General features: G+C 50.5%; 1 protein-coding gene across 1 annotated transcript; it reads right to left on the reverse strand.

The window, feature by feature from the left end:
* Window positions 1-3376: 3376 nt before the first annotated feature.
* enc2 (ectodermal-neural cortex 2) lies at window positions 3377-14726 on the reverse strand. Its single transcript, XM_067233857.1, has 3 exons — window positions 14603-14726; window positions 8504-10364; window positions 3377-3460 (listed from the first exon to the last, which is right to left on the reverse strand). The coding sequence occupies exon 2, from the start codon at window positions 10318-10320 to the stop codon at window positions 8551-8553; it is 1770 nt and encodes a 589-aa protein (XP_067089958.1). The 5' UTR covers window positions 10321-10364; window positions 14603-14726; the 3' UTR covers window positions 3377-3460; window positions 8504-8550.
* Between the last annotated feature and the right edge of the window lie 477 nt (window positions 14727-15203).

The following is a 15203-nucleotide window of genomic DNA, read 5'->3' on the forward strand; positions in this document are numbered from 1 at the left end:
GATGAGACAGATGCTGAATTTTACATGAGGTTGTTGCCTCAAGACATATTCAATAATGAATCAGCCTAAAGAATCCAAACTCCACAACCGCATTTAAACGAGACATACATTTCTGCTTAAATACTGGTGTGTGTGCGAGTGTGTATATTACTGCTTATACTGGTGTTGGACGTGTAGGAGGGCAAGGGGTTAAGAAAGCAGCATAAAGTATTGTGTTGGAGAGGAAGGTGTGTGTGTGTGTTAACTGGACAGTTTACGTAGGAGTTGTGTGTATGTGTATTTGTGAGTGTGTGTGTGTGTGTGTGTTGGCTGGATGGCAGGAGGTGTGTGTGAAGGTGAACATGTTGGCTGCTGGGTCTGATTCCTCGAGTGTGAGGAGGTGCAGCAGGTGCTGGGAGCAGAAGGCTGATGGGAGGGTGGAGGAGGAGGAGGGGTGAGGTGTACAAGGACATCGAGGGGAAGATGAGGGGATGATGGGAGGAGGATCAGGTAGTTGTGGATGAGGTAAGGAGGAGTGGTAGAATGAAGGAGGGGCTGGTGGAGGGAAGGGGGGAGGAGGAAGGAAGGAAGGGTGGAGGTGATGCATTAAAGAGTGTGTGTGTGTTGGCAGGTCCAGTAACATTCTGGCACGCATTCTAGAATCTCAATACTGGCTTATTAGAATCTTGATACTGGCTTATTAGAATCTTGATACTGGCTTATTAGAATCTTGATACTGGCTGACTGTTAGTTGGCTGGCTGGTAGCTGGCCGGCTAGATAACTGACTGACTGATAATTGGCTTACTGCTAGCCACTAGCTGGCTGTTAGCTGGTTGGTAATTTCACTGACTGGCTGATTTGTAATTTTACTAGCTGGCTAGTAACTTTACTTTACTAACTGGCTGGCTGGTTACTTACTGACTTTGAGGAGGGGGAGGAGTAGTGGAGGGAGTGGAAGGTGGAGGAAGTGGAGGGAGAAGGGAGTGGAGGGTGGAGGGAGTGGAGGGAGAAAGGAGAATGGAGTGGATGGTGGAGGGGGGTGGAGGGTGGAGGGGGTGGATGGTGGAGGGGGTGGAGGGAGTGGATGGTGGATGGAGTGGAGGGTGGAGGGAGTGGATGGTGGAGGGGGTGGAGGGAGTGGAGGGTGGAGGGAGTGGTGGGTGGAGGGGGTGGATGGTGGAGGGGGTGGATGGTGGAGGGGGTGGAGGGAGTGGATGGTGGAGGGAGTGGAGGGTGGAGGGAGTGGAGGGTGGAGGGGGTGGATGGTGGAGGGGGTGGAGGGGGTGGATGGTGGAGGGAGTGGAGGGTGGACTCTAGTAATGAAGTAATTCATCCTCTTCATGTCACTGTGACGAGTTCTGCATGTAGCTGAAACTGCTCTGGCTTCGTTCTGCTTAAACTGCAGGAGTTGGAGAATATTTCCTAAAAAAGGTTTCCCGTCAGAGGAGTCATTTTGTCAGAGAGGGGATAAGGCTCAGTCCTGAAGCTCTGATGGTTTAAGCTAAACTCTCATCTTCACAAGCTTATGTCTGTACTTCAAAGCTCTGTGGAATGTGTGTATTAGAAGTAGGACCTTCCTCTATGCCTCTCCCCAGCATAAGAAACCAGTCAACATGAATCAAAAAGTATTTTATTACACTTCAGTCATTAATCCATAAGAGTGAACTGATAACAAACCTCTAGTGCTACCAGTATTAGGCACAATGTATTCATTTTTATGAGGAAGAGGAGGGGGAGGAAGAGAAGGCCTGGTAATCTTCACAGGCGCTGCAAATCGTGGAAAACTAACCGCAGTTTAAAAAAGTGAGTCATCGTGGTCACCATTAAAAAGTTGTCTGATGTTGCAGAGTAGTTACCCTGCTGTAAACTCTGCACAGCGTCAGTTGGGGATTAAAATGGACAAACGCAACAAGCTTCTGTGCAAATGTCTTCAGACCAACTCAAGAAATCCAGCAAATTCAAAATCATTTTAAAGAATCCAAAAATACAACTTGGTATCAAAGTTTAAGAATCCTCATCGACTAATTATCATCTGTAGACAACCGAAGTGCAATTTTCATATCGCAAAACACAGACTATGAACTATGATATTGGTTTGTGTGGTTTCGGTAGCTTGGGTGTTTTCTAAAGGTGCTTGCACACTGCCCCAACTAACCCAACAAACCAGAGTTTGGCCAGTGTGTGCGGTGTTTGTTGGCAGATGGTATATGTCAGTGAACGTGTTAGTTGTCAGGTTGCTGTGCACTGATTTCCAACAACTCAGAAAAATATTGACTTAACGGAAGCTGTTTCTGTTTCCTTGGCGACAGCCCTGATGACTGTAAAATACATTAAAGAATTATATCACTGCTCATAATTCATTGATGGGAATCGATTCCGACCAACACAGCACTACCGGGCAGGTAACCGGTTCTTTTTTTGTGTTGACTCATTGTGAAATTGCATCCCATTCCTTTTAACATAGCTGTGTTTTAATAATTATGTGTTTTAATCAGAAAGATCATCTGTATGGCTGCTGGCTAGCTAGATGGCTACAACTGTGAAATGTTGCCTACTGTAGTGTCTGACCACATACTGTTAGTTGTCGTTTAGCTAGCTATGCTAGTTAACTGCTTACACGATTGTGTTGGTCAGTGTGTGCTTGCCAACTTTTTCTGCCAACATTGTGAAGGTGGTAGATTAAAACGGAAACAACAAGATGTTGTTGTATGTTGGGACAGTGTGCAAGTAAGTCTGGAGGTTCAGATGATAGCAGAGGAAGCTGTGTGGTCAACAGGCAGGTTTTGTTTAAAAGGTATGACGAGAATACAATTCAGGTGTAAACAACGTTTACTTAAAACTGCTTTTGAATTTGACACAGTACCCATCCTGCCCTGTTCTCTGTGGGGCAATTAGAGAAAAGCTAATTTTTTATATATTTTTTAATAGTGAATCCTGTTGGAAGTTGGAATGATATCATGGTGATTCTCTCAATATAAAGAATGAGCAATAACACACACTCTCACACACACACACACACACACACACACACACACACACACACACACACACACACACACACACACACACACACACACAAACATTTTACAGGTGCATGTTGAAGTTCACTGGTACCCCAGAGAGGTGAAGAGAGACACGAGGAGACGTCTTTCAGTCTCGTCCCCCGTCGCTGTCCAGAGGGCGGGTCTGTACGGAAGCATGATGTGAGGGGCTGCTTGTGCTTTGATGCAGAGCAGAACCAACCAATAGGGTTTCTCCTGGATGCCCTGCTGCTCTGTCATTGGTCCCTGCACATGCCACTCAGGCCTGGGGCAGTGTCAGTGTATCTGAGGTGGCGTTTGGCAGGGCAACAGGACAGGGGTGTAGGTGTGTCCCCCCCCCTCCCGCCCTCCCCCCCCCACATGACCTCTGGGTGACCCATGGCTCCTGTGACCTTGCAACCTCTGTTTCTGGGTGGCTGTGTTGGAACACCCGAAACACCTGTGGGGACAGGAGCAGACACTGAGAAACCCAGGACACACACAGACAGACAGACAGACAAACATATAGACTGTTGCATTCCTTTGGTTTTGGCTCGGAGGCCAAACAGACAACCTCCCTGCCTCTCTCTTTTTTCTACCTCTTCTTTCTGTCTCTATCCCTCCTCTCCTCCCCCCCCCTCCCTCCTCCCCTTTGTCAGCATCTTCATATTGTTCTGGAACGATCTGAATAAGTCCCAGACTAGTTCCACCCAGACTAGCTCCACCCAGACTAGCTCCACCCAGACTAGCTCCACCCAGACTAGCTCCACCCAGACTAGCTGGTCTCAGAGGAGTGGATAAGATCACAGAAGACAGGCACACACAGATACATTTACATTACATTTATTCATTTAGCAGACGCTTTTATCCAAAGCGACTTCCAAGAGAGACACACCACTCACGCTCTGGTACTCCTCAGGTCACTCCACTTCATACCTTTCTCTCTCTCTCCTTCTCTCTTTCTGTTTTTGTATACCTCTCTCTCTCCTTCTCCATCTCACTATCTCTTTGTTTGTCTCCCCCCCTTCCTCTTTGATCAGTGTGACAGATTTTAATGACGGCAGCAGAAAGCACAAAAGCAGGATTCCAACGCATTCAACAGCTTTTATACTGGGCAGAGTATCTATTCAGTAGAAATAGCATTCCGTAGCTTGGGCTGAAATAAGCACAGGGCCCCATCAAGCCTGTGATGACACTAGGAAGCGTGATATAAAACCAAATTCCTTAAACCTTTAAGTAGCTTTAATTATGCAAACATGGTGGCATCCGTCTTGAGAAGCAGCTTGAGTCAAAGCTGGATATTGGTGTGTGTGTGTGTGTGTTAGCAGACTGGAGATAGGAGGGACAGAGCTAAAAGAGATCATTTTAATAAGCTTCTCTGTGTGTGTTGGTGTGTGTGTGTGTAAGCCTGTGTTAGTAAGAGTGTATGTGTGTGTGTAGGCCTGTGTTAGTAAGAGTGTGTGTGTGTGTGTAAAGCCTGTGTTAGTAAGAGTGTGTGTGTGTGTGTAGGCCTGTGTTAGTAAGAGTGTGTGTGTGTGTGTAGGCCTGTGTGTGTAAGATAGCAGATCAACTATGCATATCAAAATATAAGAATATTAGTCATTACCAGCCTGATAACTAATGTTCAACTTGAATAATTCAGTCCGCAGAGCCTAGCCAGGCCCTGCAGGGTCTACCCAGACCTGCTAGCCTGCAGGGTCTACCCAGACCTGCTAGCCTGCAGGGTCTACCCAGACCTGCTAGCCTGCAGGGTCTACCCAGACCTGGAGGAGGTCTACTCCTCCATGTCCTATCTAGCAGGCCAAACAGGATGTCCTTCTACACCGCTAATGAATCATTATTATCATTTCTTATGCACACTAACTGCATGCAACAGTACGTACGTTGTAATGCCAGTTGTGACACACAGTAAAAAGTTAAAGCATGTGATTTTGGAAAGTCAGAAAACTTCTCCTTATTTCACCGGAAGCCACATCATGCTAAGCTAACAGGCTAGCCACGCAGATGGTCATCATATTTACTACGTCAATCTCTTACTGCAGAATATGACTGTGCTGGTCGATGTGACAGCCAGCCATGATTCATCTTTCATGCTCTGGAAAGCTTTAGACTCTGGTCAGAGTTCACAGGCCCTTTAGTTGAGTCACACAAGACCAGCTCTGTGGCAACGTACAGCTTCTTAAACTGAGGAACTCAATCAGAACTGCAACCCATACATGTGGCTTAGACACACACACTAATACATATGCAGACTTTACACACACACACACACACACACACATACACACACACACGCACACCAGGACTCCAACCGTTGATGAGAGTGCAGTGGGTTCCTATTACGTAGAGTTAGCTTAGGTCCCGGAAGAGCTGTCTACTCCCAAAACACAGGGCGCATTAGTCTCTAATGATGACCCACAGGGAGAAGTGGCGTTAATACTGTTTCCACAACTGACAGCACTACCAATTGCACTGTTACTTATATATTTGAGTCATGTTATAATTTAATTAACATTTTTACTCTTTATTTATCTTAGATGATGGCTAGGCAGATGGCAGAGCTGCTAATGATTCGCTTGCTAACATCCAACCTGGCAGCAGAACTTTGCCTGAGGCCTTCTCTCTCTGAGGGGAACCTCTCCTCTTACGCTTCTGAAGAGATCTAACAACATCCAGGTGCAGGGAGGAGAGAGGGAGGGCAGGAGAGAGGAGGAGAGAGGGAGGGCAGGAGAGAGGAGGAGAGAGGGAGGGCAGGAGAGAGGAGGAGAGAGGGAGGGCAGGAGAGGAGGAGAGAGGGAGGGCAGGAGAGAGGAGGAGAGAGGGAGGGCAGGGGAGGGGGAGGGCAGGAGAGAGGAGGAGAGAGGGCAGGAGAGGAGGAGAGAGGGAGGGAAGCAGAGAGGAGGAGAGAGGGAGGGCAGGAGAGGAGGAGAGGGGGAGGGCAGGAGAGAGGAGGAGAGAGGGAGGGCAGGAGAGGAGGAGAGGGGGAGGGCAGGAGAGAGGAGGAGAGAGGGAGGGCAGGAGAGGAGGAGAGAGGGAGGGCAGGAGAGAGGAGGAGAGAGGGAGGGCAGGAGAGGAGGAGAGAGGGAGGGCAGGAGAGAGGAGGAGAGAGGGAGGGCAGGGGAGGGGGAGGGCAGGAGAGAGGAGGAGAGAGGGCAGGAGAGGGGGAGGGCAGGAGAGAGGAGGAGAGAGGGAGGGCAGGAGAGAGGAGGAGAGAGGGAGGGCAGGAGAGAGGAGAGGGGGAGGGCAGGAGAGAGGAGGAGAGGGGGAGGGCAGGAGAGGAGGAGAGGGGGAGGGCAGGAGAGAGGAGGAGAGAGGGAGGGCAGGAGAGGAGGAGAGGGCAGGAGAGGAGGAGAGAGGGAGGGCAGGAGAGAGGAGGAGAGGGGGAGGGCAGGAGAGAGGAGGAGAGAGGGAGGGAAGGAGAGAGGAAGAGAAGGTGAGATTGAGGTCAAAAGAGCAAGTAAACGTAATTTGAGAGAGAGAAAAAGGATGTGTCTGAGGGAGACAGTAGGGGGAACAGATGGAGGACGATGGATAAAAGCATGTTTAGTGTCTGGGTGGCCAGTCAGGTACAGTTACTCCTGCCTACTCCCTCTTTCAACATCCCTCTCTCTCCCTCCCTGGCTCTTTTTCGCCTGCTGCAGTTGTTCAAAAATTAATGGTCTGAAATAAGATTCCCAGGCCTACACCAGGCTGCCCGTGCATCATTCATGTCCCTCTTCTTCTCATCCTCTACCTCCCTCCCTCCCTCTCCTCCTCCATTTCTCCTGCTCTCCATCTCTCTCCCCCTCCTTCTCTCCATTTGCACTCTTAGCCTCTTTCCTCTCTTTCTTTCTCCGTTCCTCCCTCTCCATCTCTCGGTTTTCCCCCTGTGTGACACTAGGTTACCTCTCTCCTCCAGTCGAAGCGTGTATTTCTAGTTGCTGACCACAGTGTGGTGGGAGTCTGCAGTGTCTAGTCGCCCTCGGCCTGGTGTGTGTGTGTGTGTGTGTGTGGGGGTACTAACTAACACTATATGTTCTCTTTACATCTGATCTTCACTGACCCAGTGCTGTTTCAATGTGGTTACAAAATGCAGTGCACCCAGAGTGGGAGATGGGTGGATGATGATGACAGCCTTCTGACTGAACCTGTTATCTGGCCATCAGGAGGTCTCCAGCACTTTGTGTTCACACACAGGTGTGTACTTGTGTACGTGTGTGTGTGTACACTACACTCAAGGATGATTGCAGAGAGAACAAAAGACCTTTCAAACTTGTTTTATTCATGATAGAAACAATCCAGCCATTAGTGTTGTACCGTAGACTCCATATTTCATGGGCTAAATGTACGTTTGGGACCTGCTTTCACATCGAACAGTTGATTTACTGCTGGGTGCTTCTCTCTCTCTCTCTCCTCTCCTCCCTCCTCCTCCCCCCTCCTCCTCTCTCTCCTGAGCTCCAGTATGCTTCTGCAGCTTGTCAGCTAATAGCCAGTTAAAACCTGGAAAACCTCTTTAATGTTGATCACAAATCAATGTGTGAGTAGCTCAACAGAGGGGAGTGTGTGCGGGAGGGGGTGTATATGAGGTTGTGTGTGTGTGTGTGTGATTGAGGTATGCAGTGTTTGGTCTGGTTGGCTGGCTACACAGTGTTCCTCCCCCAGTATTCCTCCCCTCCTCCCCCAGTATTCCTCCCCTCCTCCCCCAGTATTCCTCCCCTCCTCCCCCAGTGCTCCTCCCCTCCTCCACCAGTATTCCTCCCCTCCTCCCCCAGTATTCCTCCCCTCCTCCCCCAGTATTCCTCCCCCAGTATTCCTCCCCTCCTCCCCCAGTACTCCTCCCCCAGTATTGCTGCCCTCCTCCTCCTCTGCTTCAGTCTGCAGACCCAGCCCTGCAGACAGAATGCAGTGACCCCAGCCTCATGCTGTAAGTGTTTCCTTTTGTTTCCCAGCGCTCCATTCACCAGAGTAACTCACACACTCTAACCTCCCTCTAGAACACGAGAATGGAAATAAGATCCCTCATTTCCTCTCTCTTTGTCTTTCAAACATAAGCACGCGCACTCGTGCACACACTCCGTCACACAGTTCCTCTGCATCGTGTGTAGCACACACACACACACACACACACACACACTCTCAGTGATAGTATCTGCCTTGTCATCCTTCTCCCAGTAGGCCACAGCCCGGCCGCAGACAGGCCTGGCTGTCTGGCTCACACTATGCAGAAGAACTGTGTGTTTCTTATCCACACAGATCAGTCTGCTCCCTTGTTTTCACATCAGAAGCAGGCAGAATTCACAGCACTCCTCACTTGAAAGCGTTTAAGAGCTTTAAGACAGGGCTGCCATTGGAGGATACTGGTGCGTTTAAGAGTGCTGGTGCTTACCAACGAGGCAAATTCACACAGTGAATACCTAAACGTGTCTGTACCGACAGGGAACCCCCCACCACATGTCGCTCTGGATGAAAGCGTCCGCTAAATGAATCATTACCAGCAGGAACAGACGGGGGGGGAGGTTCTTACCCAGCTGGACCGGTCTGTGCCTCCTGGTCTGTGCCTCCTGGTCTGTGCTAGGCAGGCAGGTGTTTCCAGGTGCTGACGAAGGCCGTGGGGATGAGAGAGTAAGGCACGGTGGTGATGCTGTTCCAGGTGTCCGACGTGGGGTCGTAGCAGTCCAGCGTCTTGCAGCGCTGCGTCCCAAAGTAGCCCCCCACCACGTACAGCTTGTTCCCAGATGCCACCGCGTGGCAGCTCATCCTCTTGGAGGTCATGTCCCCCACCCTTGTCCACTGGTTGGTCTCGCAGTCGTAGCGGTACGCCGAGGCGGCGGTGAACTCGGTGTCGCCGCCCATGATGAAGATCTGGCTGCCGAGGACGGCTGCGGCCGTGTAGCGCCAGGGCTGGGGGCACTCGGCCGCGATGGCCCAGCGGTTGTCCAGAGGGTCGTAACACTGCACCTTGGACGCCTTGTCCCTGTGGATGGTGGTTCCCCCGAACACAAAGAGCTTCAGCTTGGCGCTGACCACCGCCGCGTTGCTCACGCCATCCCGCAGCGGCGCCATCATGGTCCACTTGTTGGTGAGGGGGTCGTAGCGCTCCACCTGCTTGAGCGAGACAGAGGGCGAGGCGGGGAACACGCCGGCGATGGCCGTGTGACCTCCCACCACGTACAGACAGTTCTCCAGCTCCGCCGACCCGTGGCCGAACCGCGCGATCAACATGGGCGCCCCTTTGGACCACTCCTCGTGCACCGTGTCGTATATCCACACGTCTTTAGAGACGCCGTTCTCCGAGCCCCGCCCCCCCGTCACGTAGACCTTGCAGCCGATGGCACAGGCGCTGAACTCCTTCCTGGGGCTCGGCAGGTCCGACTTGGGGATGATCTCCTTGGCCTTGTGGTCCACCTGGTAGATCTTGTCACACATGAAGGTCTGACCTCCCAGGATGAGCAGGGTGTGTCCCGCCTTGCGTGGCCGGGCGCAGGGGCTGGTGACCACGCCGTCGTTCTGCAGGATCTTCTTCTTGCACTGCACGGCCTCTTCCACGATCTGCCGGCTCCTCTTATCTGACATGACCAGCTCCTCACGAGCCACGGCGTCGATGAGGCAGTCCGAGGGCAGCAGCGCCAGGCGGATCCCTCTCAGCAGGGCCGGGAGGTGGTCCCGGCGGGCCTCCAGGTCGTAGCGAACCCAGCGCATCACGGCGTCGAACACGATCTGCTCGTCCTCGATCTCCAGCTCGTCGCTGAGGATGAGCTCCAGCAGCTTGTCCTTGGAGAGACCGTGGAAGTCCTCGGTGTGGCGCACCGCCTCGAAGTGCACCAGGCACATCCTCCAGGAGAGCTCGTAGAGGCGCTTGCACTGGTGGGCGTCCGACAGCAGCATCATGCCCAGGCAGTTGGAGGAGTGCAGGTTCTTCTCCAGGAACTCGGCCGCCGCGTCGCGGATGTCGTGGAACTGCAGCATGTCCCCGGCCTCCAGGAGAGACTCTGCGTTCTCCTCGTTGATGATGATGCGCGACGAGTAGGCGAAGTCCAGCAGCAGCTCCAGCACCTCCGGGTGGACGCTGTCCCGGAAGTTTACGTCACTGTCCACGCTTTCCCGCAAGCCGCCGCTGAACATGGCCTCGAAGTAGCGGCTGCAGGCGGCCAGCACGGCGCGGTGGCAGGGGAAGGATCGCTCCCCCGCCCACAGCGTCACGTCCGTGAACATGCACTGCTTGCGGAGTGTGTTGAGGTGGGTCAGGACGCTGTCCGGGTGCGAGGGCTTGTGGAACAGGGAGATGTTCATGGACCCTGTGCTGGTCCGGGACTTGCGGTTCTCGTGGACGCTCACCGACATGGCTTCTGGGATCTCCAAGGTGTCACTCGTCCCAATCTCTCCAACTGGGAAAACAACGGAACAAAGAAAGGGAAAGAAAATTACTAAATATACCTTTAGAAGACGCTCTTATCCAGAGCGACTTACAGTAAGTACAGGGACATTCCCCCCGAGGCAAGTAGGGTGAAGTGCCTTGCCCAAGGACACAACATCATTTTGCACGGCCGGAATAGAACCTGCAAACTTCTGATTACTAGCCCGATTCCCTAACCGCTCAGCCACCTGACTCCCTAAATGTAAAACTAAGGCTTTGATCCAGCCGAATTTTCCCTCTAGATAGAGATCCCATCTGAGGTTGTCAACAGGGATTCATGGCGGGCGATCAAAGCAGGCATTTATGGAGTCAGGGAGTCAGGTGGCTGAGCGGTTAAGGAATCGGGCTAGTAATCAGAAGGTTGCTGATTCGATCCCCGGCTCTGTCAAATGACGTTGTGTCCTTGGGCAAGGCACTTCACCCTACTTGCCTCGGGGGAATGTCCCTGTACTTACTGTAAGTCGCTCTGGATAAGAGCGTCTGCTAAATGACTAAATGTAAATGTATTTATAAGCAGAAACTTCTGTAACTTTCATCTCACTCTCCGTCATGAAGACAGTGGGTTTAACAGGGGGATAACATCTTTATATGAACATGCAATATTGCTGAAGCATTCAGCCAATATCACACTCAGCCATCTAGTATTTCTGGAACAAATTGATACTCATGGAACCAGCCTGCTAATGGGTCAAGCTCATTTCCCACAACACAGTCAACAGGCATCCATACAAACCTCTCGTTCAACCATCCATTAGATTAGGCACAACATTCAATTAACGAGGCCATTTTGATATCAGGCAAGTGGGCATTTCATCCAACAGTGAGACTGTAACTGAGAAGAGGCACCCTGGTGCTCCAGACACAGGCCAGGGCTTCTGCCCCTGGGTCATACCCACAACATGCACCATTGATTTCTTTTGACTGCAGGCTATTGTAAGGGAAACACACACCAGACAACAAAGAGATTATAAAAACCCTGTTTCAGCAAAACAACGTCATGGAATTGTGTTGACTGTGTTTGTCTGTGTGGGTGTGCGTGAGTGAGTGTATATCTGTGTGTGTGTGTGTGTGAGAGAGAGTGAGTGAGTGTATATCTGTGTGTGTGTGTGTGTATATCTGTGTGTGTGTGTAAATGTGCTGACATGCAGTTCAGGGTCCAGGGTGAACAGTCTAGGGGTGTGGGGGAGGGCGGGGGGGGGGGGGGGGCTGTCAGATGGATCGGGGGGGAGGCTGCAGGCAGGCACACATCAGCAGGCTGGGAGAGGAACCACAATGTCTGGCTGACAGGAACCACAATGTAGGGGAGGGGGAGAGCAGTCAGTCACAAAAGACGGTGCACATGACAAACCGTGCAAATAGAGAGAGAGGGGGGGGGGGGTCATGGTTCTGCGGGGGGTTGAGAGCACACGGGAGGCTGGGGGAGGGTAGGGGATACTTTGGGTCTGATTCATGTCAAGTGGGTGGGGGTGGGGGGTGGGGGTGGGGGGGGGTCTGGAGAGTTTAGACGGTCGTCCCGTAGCACCACTTACGCCGGCACAAGCTGCTGACCCAGGCACAGGCACTGACAGTGAGGATGTGGGGGGAGTTCTGCATGTCCCCTGCACGGTGCCCCCTACAGGCTGGGCTGATGGCTGGCGTCTGAGACAGGGGGGGTAGGTGGGGAACATCATAAATACATATTTTTGGGCAGGAGTGGGGGAAGGAAGTTAATAAAAGGAGTCGGGGTTAGAACATAACTTGTATAAAGAATATTTGGGGTAGGAAGAGGGGGGTTAAACTCAACATTATTAATTCAAACAGGTGACGGTGCACTTCCTTCCTTTACATTTACATTTAGTCATTTAGCAGACGCTCTTATCCAGAGCGACTTACAGTAAGTACAGGGACATTCCCCCGAGGCAAGTAGGGTGAAGTGTCTTGCCCAAGGACACAACGTCAGTTGGCATGACCGGGAATTGAACTGGCAACCTTCGGATTACTAGCCCGATTCCCTCACCGCTCAGCCACCTGACTCCCTTCCTGTCCAGACTCTGTCATTCCAGACCTGAGGACCAGCCTCCATCCAGGGCCAAACGAACCTCTGCCTCCATGGTGCTACAGCAGCGCTGAAAGGCAGCTCCTAATTAGCCTAGCCTCGTTAGCTCCTGGCAACCTGCAGACAAAGCCCCCCAGCTCTGCTGCCCGGACCGCTGGGCTGGAGAGAGGGGCCAGCGCCTGTGACTGAAGGCTTTCCAGGCTCCATTCAACAGGCCTGTTGGTATTCCACTGGTGGTGCTTAGACTGGCGACAGGAACTGTGTGTATGCGGTGAGGGTGTGCGTGTCAGTGTCAATCCCTTGCACTGCCTCCTCACAGCAAGCATTTTCATTTGAGTCATTTAGCAGACGCTCTTATCCAGAGTGACTTACAGTAAGTACAGGGACATTCTCCCCCGAGGCAGGTAGGGTGAAGTGCCTTGCCCAAGGACACAACGTCTTTTTGCACAGCTGGGAATCGAACCAACAACCCTAATAGCCCGACTCCCTAACCGCTCAGCCATCTGACCCCCGTAAGCATAAGCAAGCAGTTCTAGTTCCTAGCTTCAAGCAGTTCTCGTTCCTAGGTTCAAGCAGTTCTAGTTTCTAGGTTCAAGCAGTTCTAGTTCCTAAGTTTCGATTTGCACAAGGCCCTGTTCTGTGCTCAGGTGGTCTATCTGCATGCGGGTTCTCACCCTGCTCTCATGGGCCTTCCTTCCTCTGCAAATAATCCCAACATTAAAACAAGCACAACGGATCTGTTTTCTGGTGGTTTTCTGGTGATCTGCACGTGTGCCTGGCCAGGACACGGGTGATCCTGATGATGGGTAAGGCAGGAGTTGAGGTTGTGTGTGGTCCCTACACTCACATATCTACATCAAGCTTTCTGTGAGGCAGCTCTGAGACTAGCCGGGCCTGAGGGAGGGGGTGTGTACGAGAAAGCGAGACTGAGAAGGAATTAGAGGTAATTTCATTCTTTATAGCAGGCGAGGAATAAGGCGAAGCTTGGACACTTTGCCACACTACTCTCACAGGAGCACAGGGAGAGAGGAAGGATGGTTAGAATAACAGCATTAAGAAGCCTTTGATCGATTACAGAATCCGAGCCATTCTAGAACTCTTGATAATTAAATTCTGGACTCGTGGCACATCTCTTTTAAATGAATTCAATACTGGTCAAATACAGTTTTCTTACAATCTTAGTGCTAAAAGAACTATGCTGTCACTGGTAATTCCCTGGTTATAACACTGTTATTTAACAGCCAGCGTGTTAGTTAGCATGCTGTTCTTATCAAATAAACATACGTTTCACTGCAGGTCAGACAATACCGGTACTACATGACCGTCGTCTAACTAACTAGACATGACTGTTCACAGCCGTATCTCTTCATAGCCATCACTAAAGACTTGGAATACATGCCTCATCCGCCCGATACATATTATGTATACGCCAATATCTTGTCTCTGTAGGAGGGCTGTTTGCCAGAAGCCCGTGTTTATTCGCCTGCTACCCCGTGTAAATCCCCTCCCCTCAACGGCAAACAGATACGATAAAAAAAATGTTTAACATGTTCAAAGGAGGAACCCCCCGACAGATGTCTGTCATATAGTGGTTTTCATTAAGGGCAATAAGGCTGGCGAGACATGTCTCACAATTATTACGATCAGCATTCCAATACACCGGGGACCATTGAGCACTTCGGTATTAGTTCATTGCAAGGATGTTCTTCTAGCTAACGTTAGTGGATGTAAGCCAACGCTTCCACGAGACAAAGAAGTCTTGTAGAGCGCAGCCCACTTTAGTAGTTGTTCAATTGCTACGTACAGGACTGGTATGCTCATACAATAACCCGAGTCTGACTCACTGTTTTACCTTCTTGCTTGAAAAGCTAGCTCACTTCCTACAGCAGAGACGGCGCTGCAACTAATATTAGCTTAGCATGGAAGCTAACCAACGCATATCTACGTAAAACACTAGTCTATAGAACCAACTATTTCAAGGAACTCGACGGAAGGAAGCTCCAAGTGGACTAGTGTAGGAATGTAAAATGTTGTTTTGACAACATATTTTGTTCGCTTAATTGGTTTCCCCCTTGACTTGGTTGTACATATTTCCAACTAGTACTATAAGAGCTAGTAAACACTTGAATTCTGACATTAAACATAACTTTAACAATGAAAGGTTTAATACTTACATAAATACTAATAGGATGGATACAAGTTAATCCAATGAGTAAAACTTTTCTGCCCGATGGGTAAAAACATAATTTCACTTTAAATTGTAGAAGTCCTTGGCTTTCATCTGTATCTATTACTGGGTTTCTTCAATCTGAAGAAAACAGAAAAAAAGATCGAACATCCACTGGCGTGTCGTTGAAAGGCGACTGACGTTTTCCCAAACCAATCCCGTCAGAGGGTTTTAATGGAGTCTGACAAACCACCAATCTGAATAGAGATCTCTTCGAAATGGGCGTTCGTTCAGACAAATTATAAACCAATCAAACGCTTGGGCGCTGCTCTTTTTTGGGGGGGAGGCAAAAACAAAACAAAAGCACATTACTACATTGACTGTAAACATTTTCCCATTTTCATTCTAACCATACTGTTCAAATAAACTGGTGTAATTAAGACAACCAGTGTACATTCTTCATCTATGCTACTTGGTCCTGTACGGTAGCTCCAGATCGAGCGCTTGCTTGCTTGATTCATAACTCATCTTGTTTTCTCTGGCTAGATATCAGCTTGAACGCAGGTGCTGTGCCTAGTTTGAGGATAGTGGCATAGCATTATATTTGT

This window comes from Osmerus mordax, chromosome 4 (assembly GCF_038355195.1).
Source record: "Osmerus mordax isolate fOsmMor3 chromosome 4, fOsmMor3.pri, whole genome shotgun sequence".
Taxonomy (NCBI): Eukaryota; Metazoa; Chordata; class Actinopteri; order Osmeriformes; family Osmeridae; genus Osmerus; species Osmerus mordax.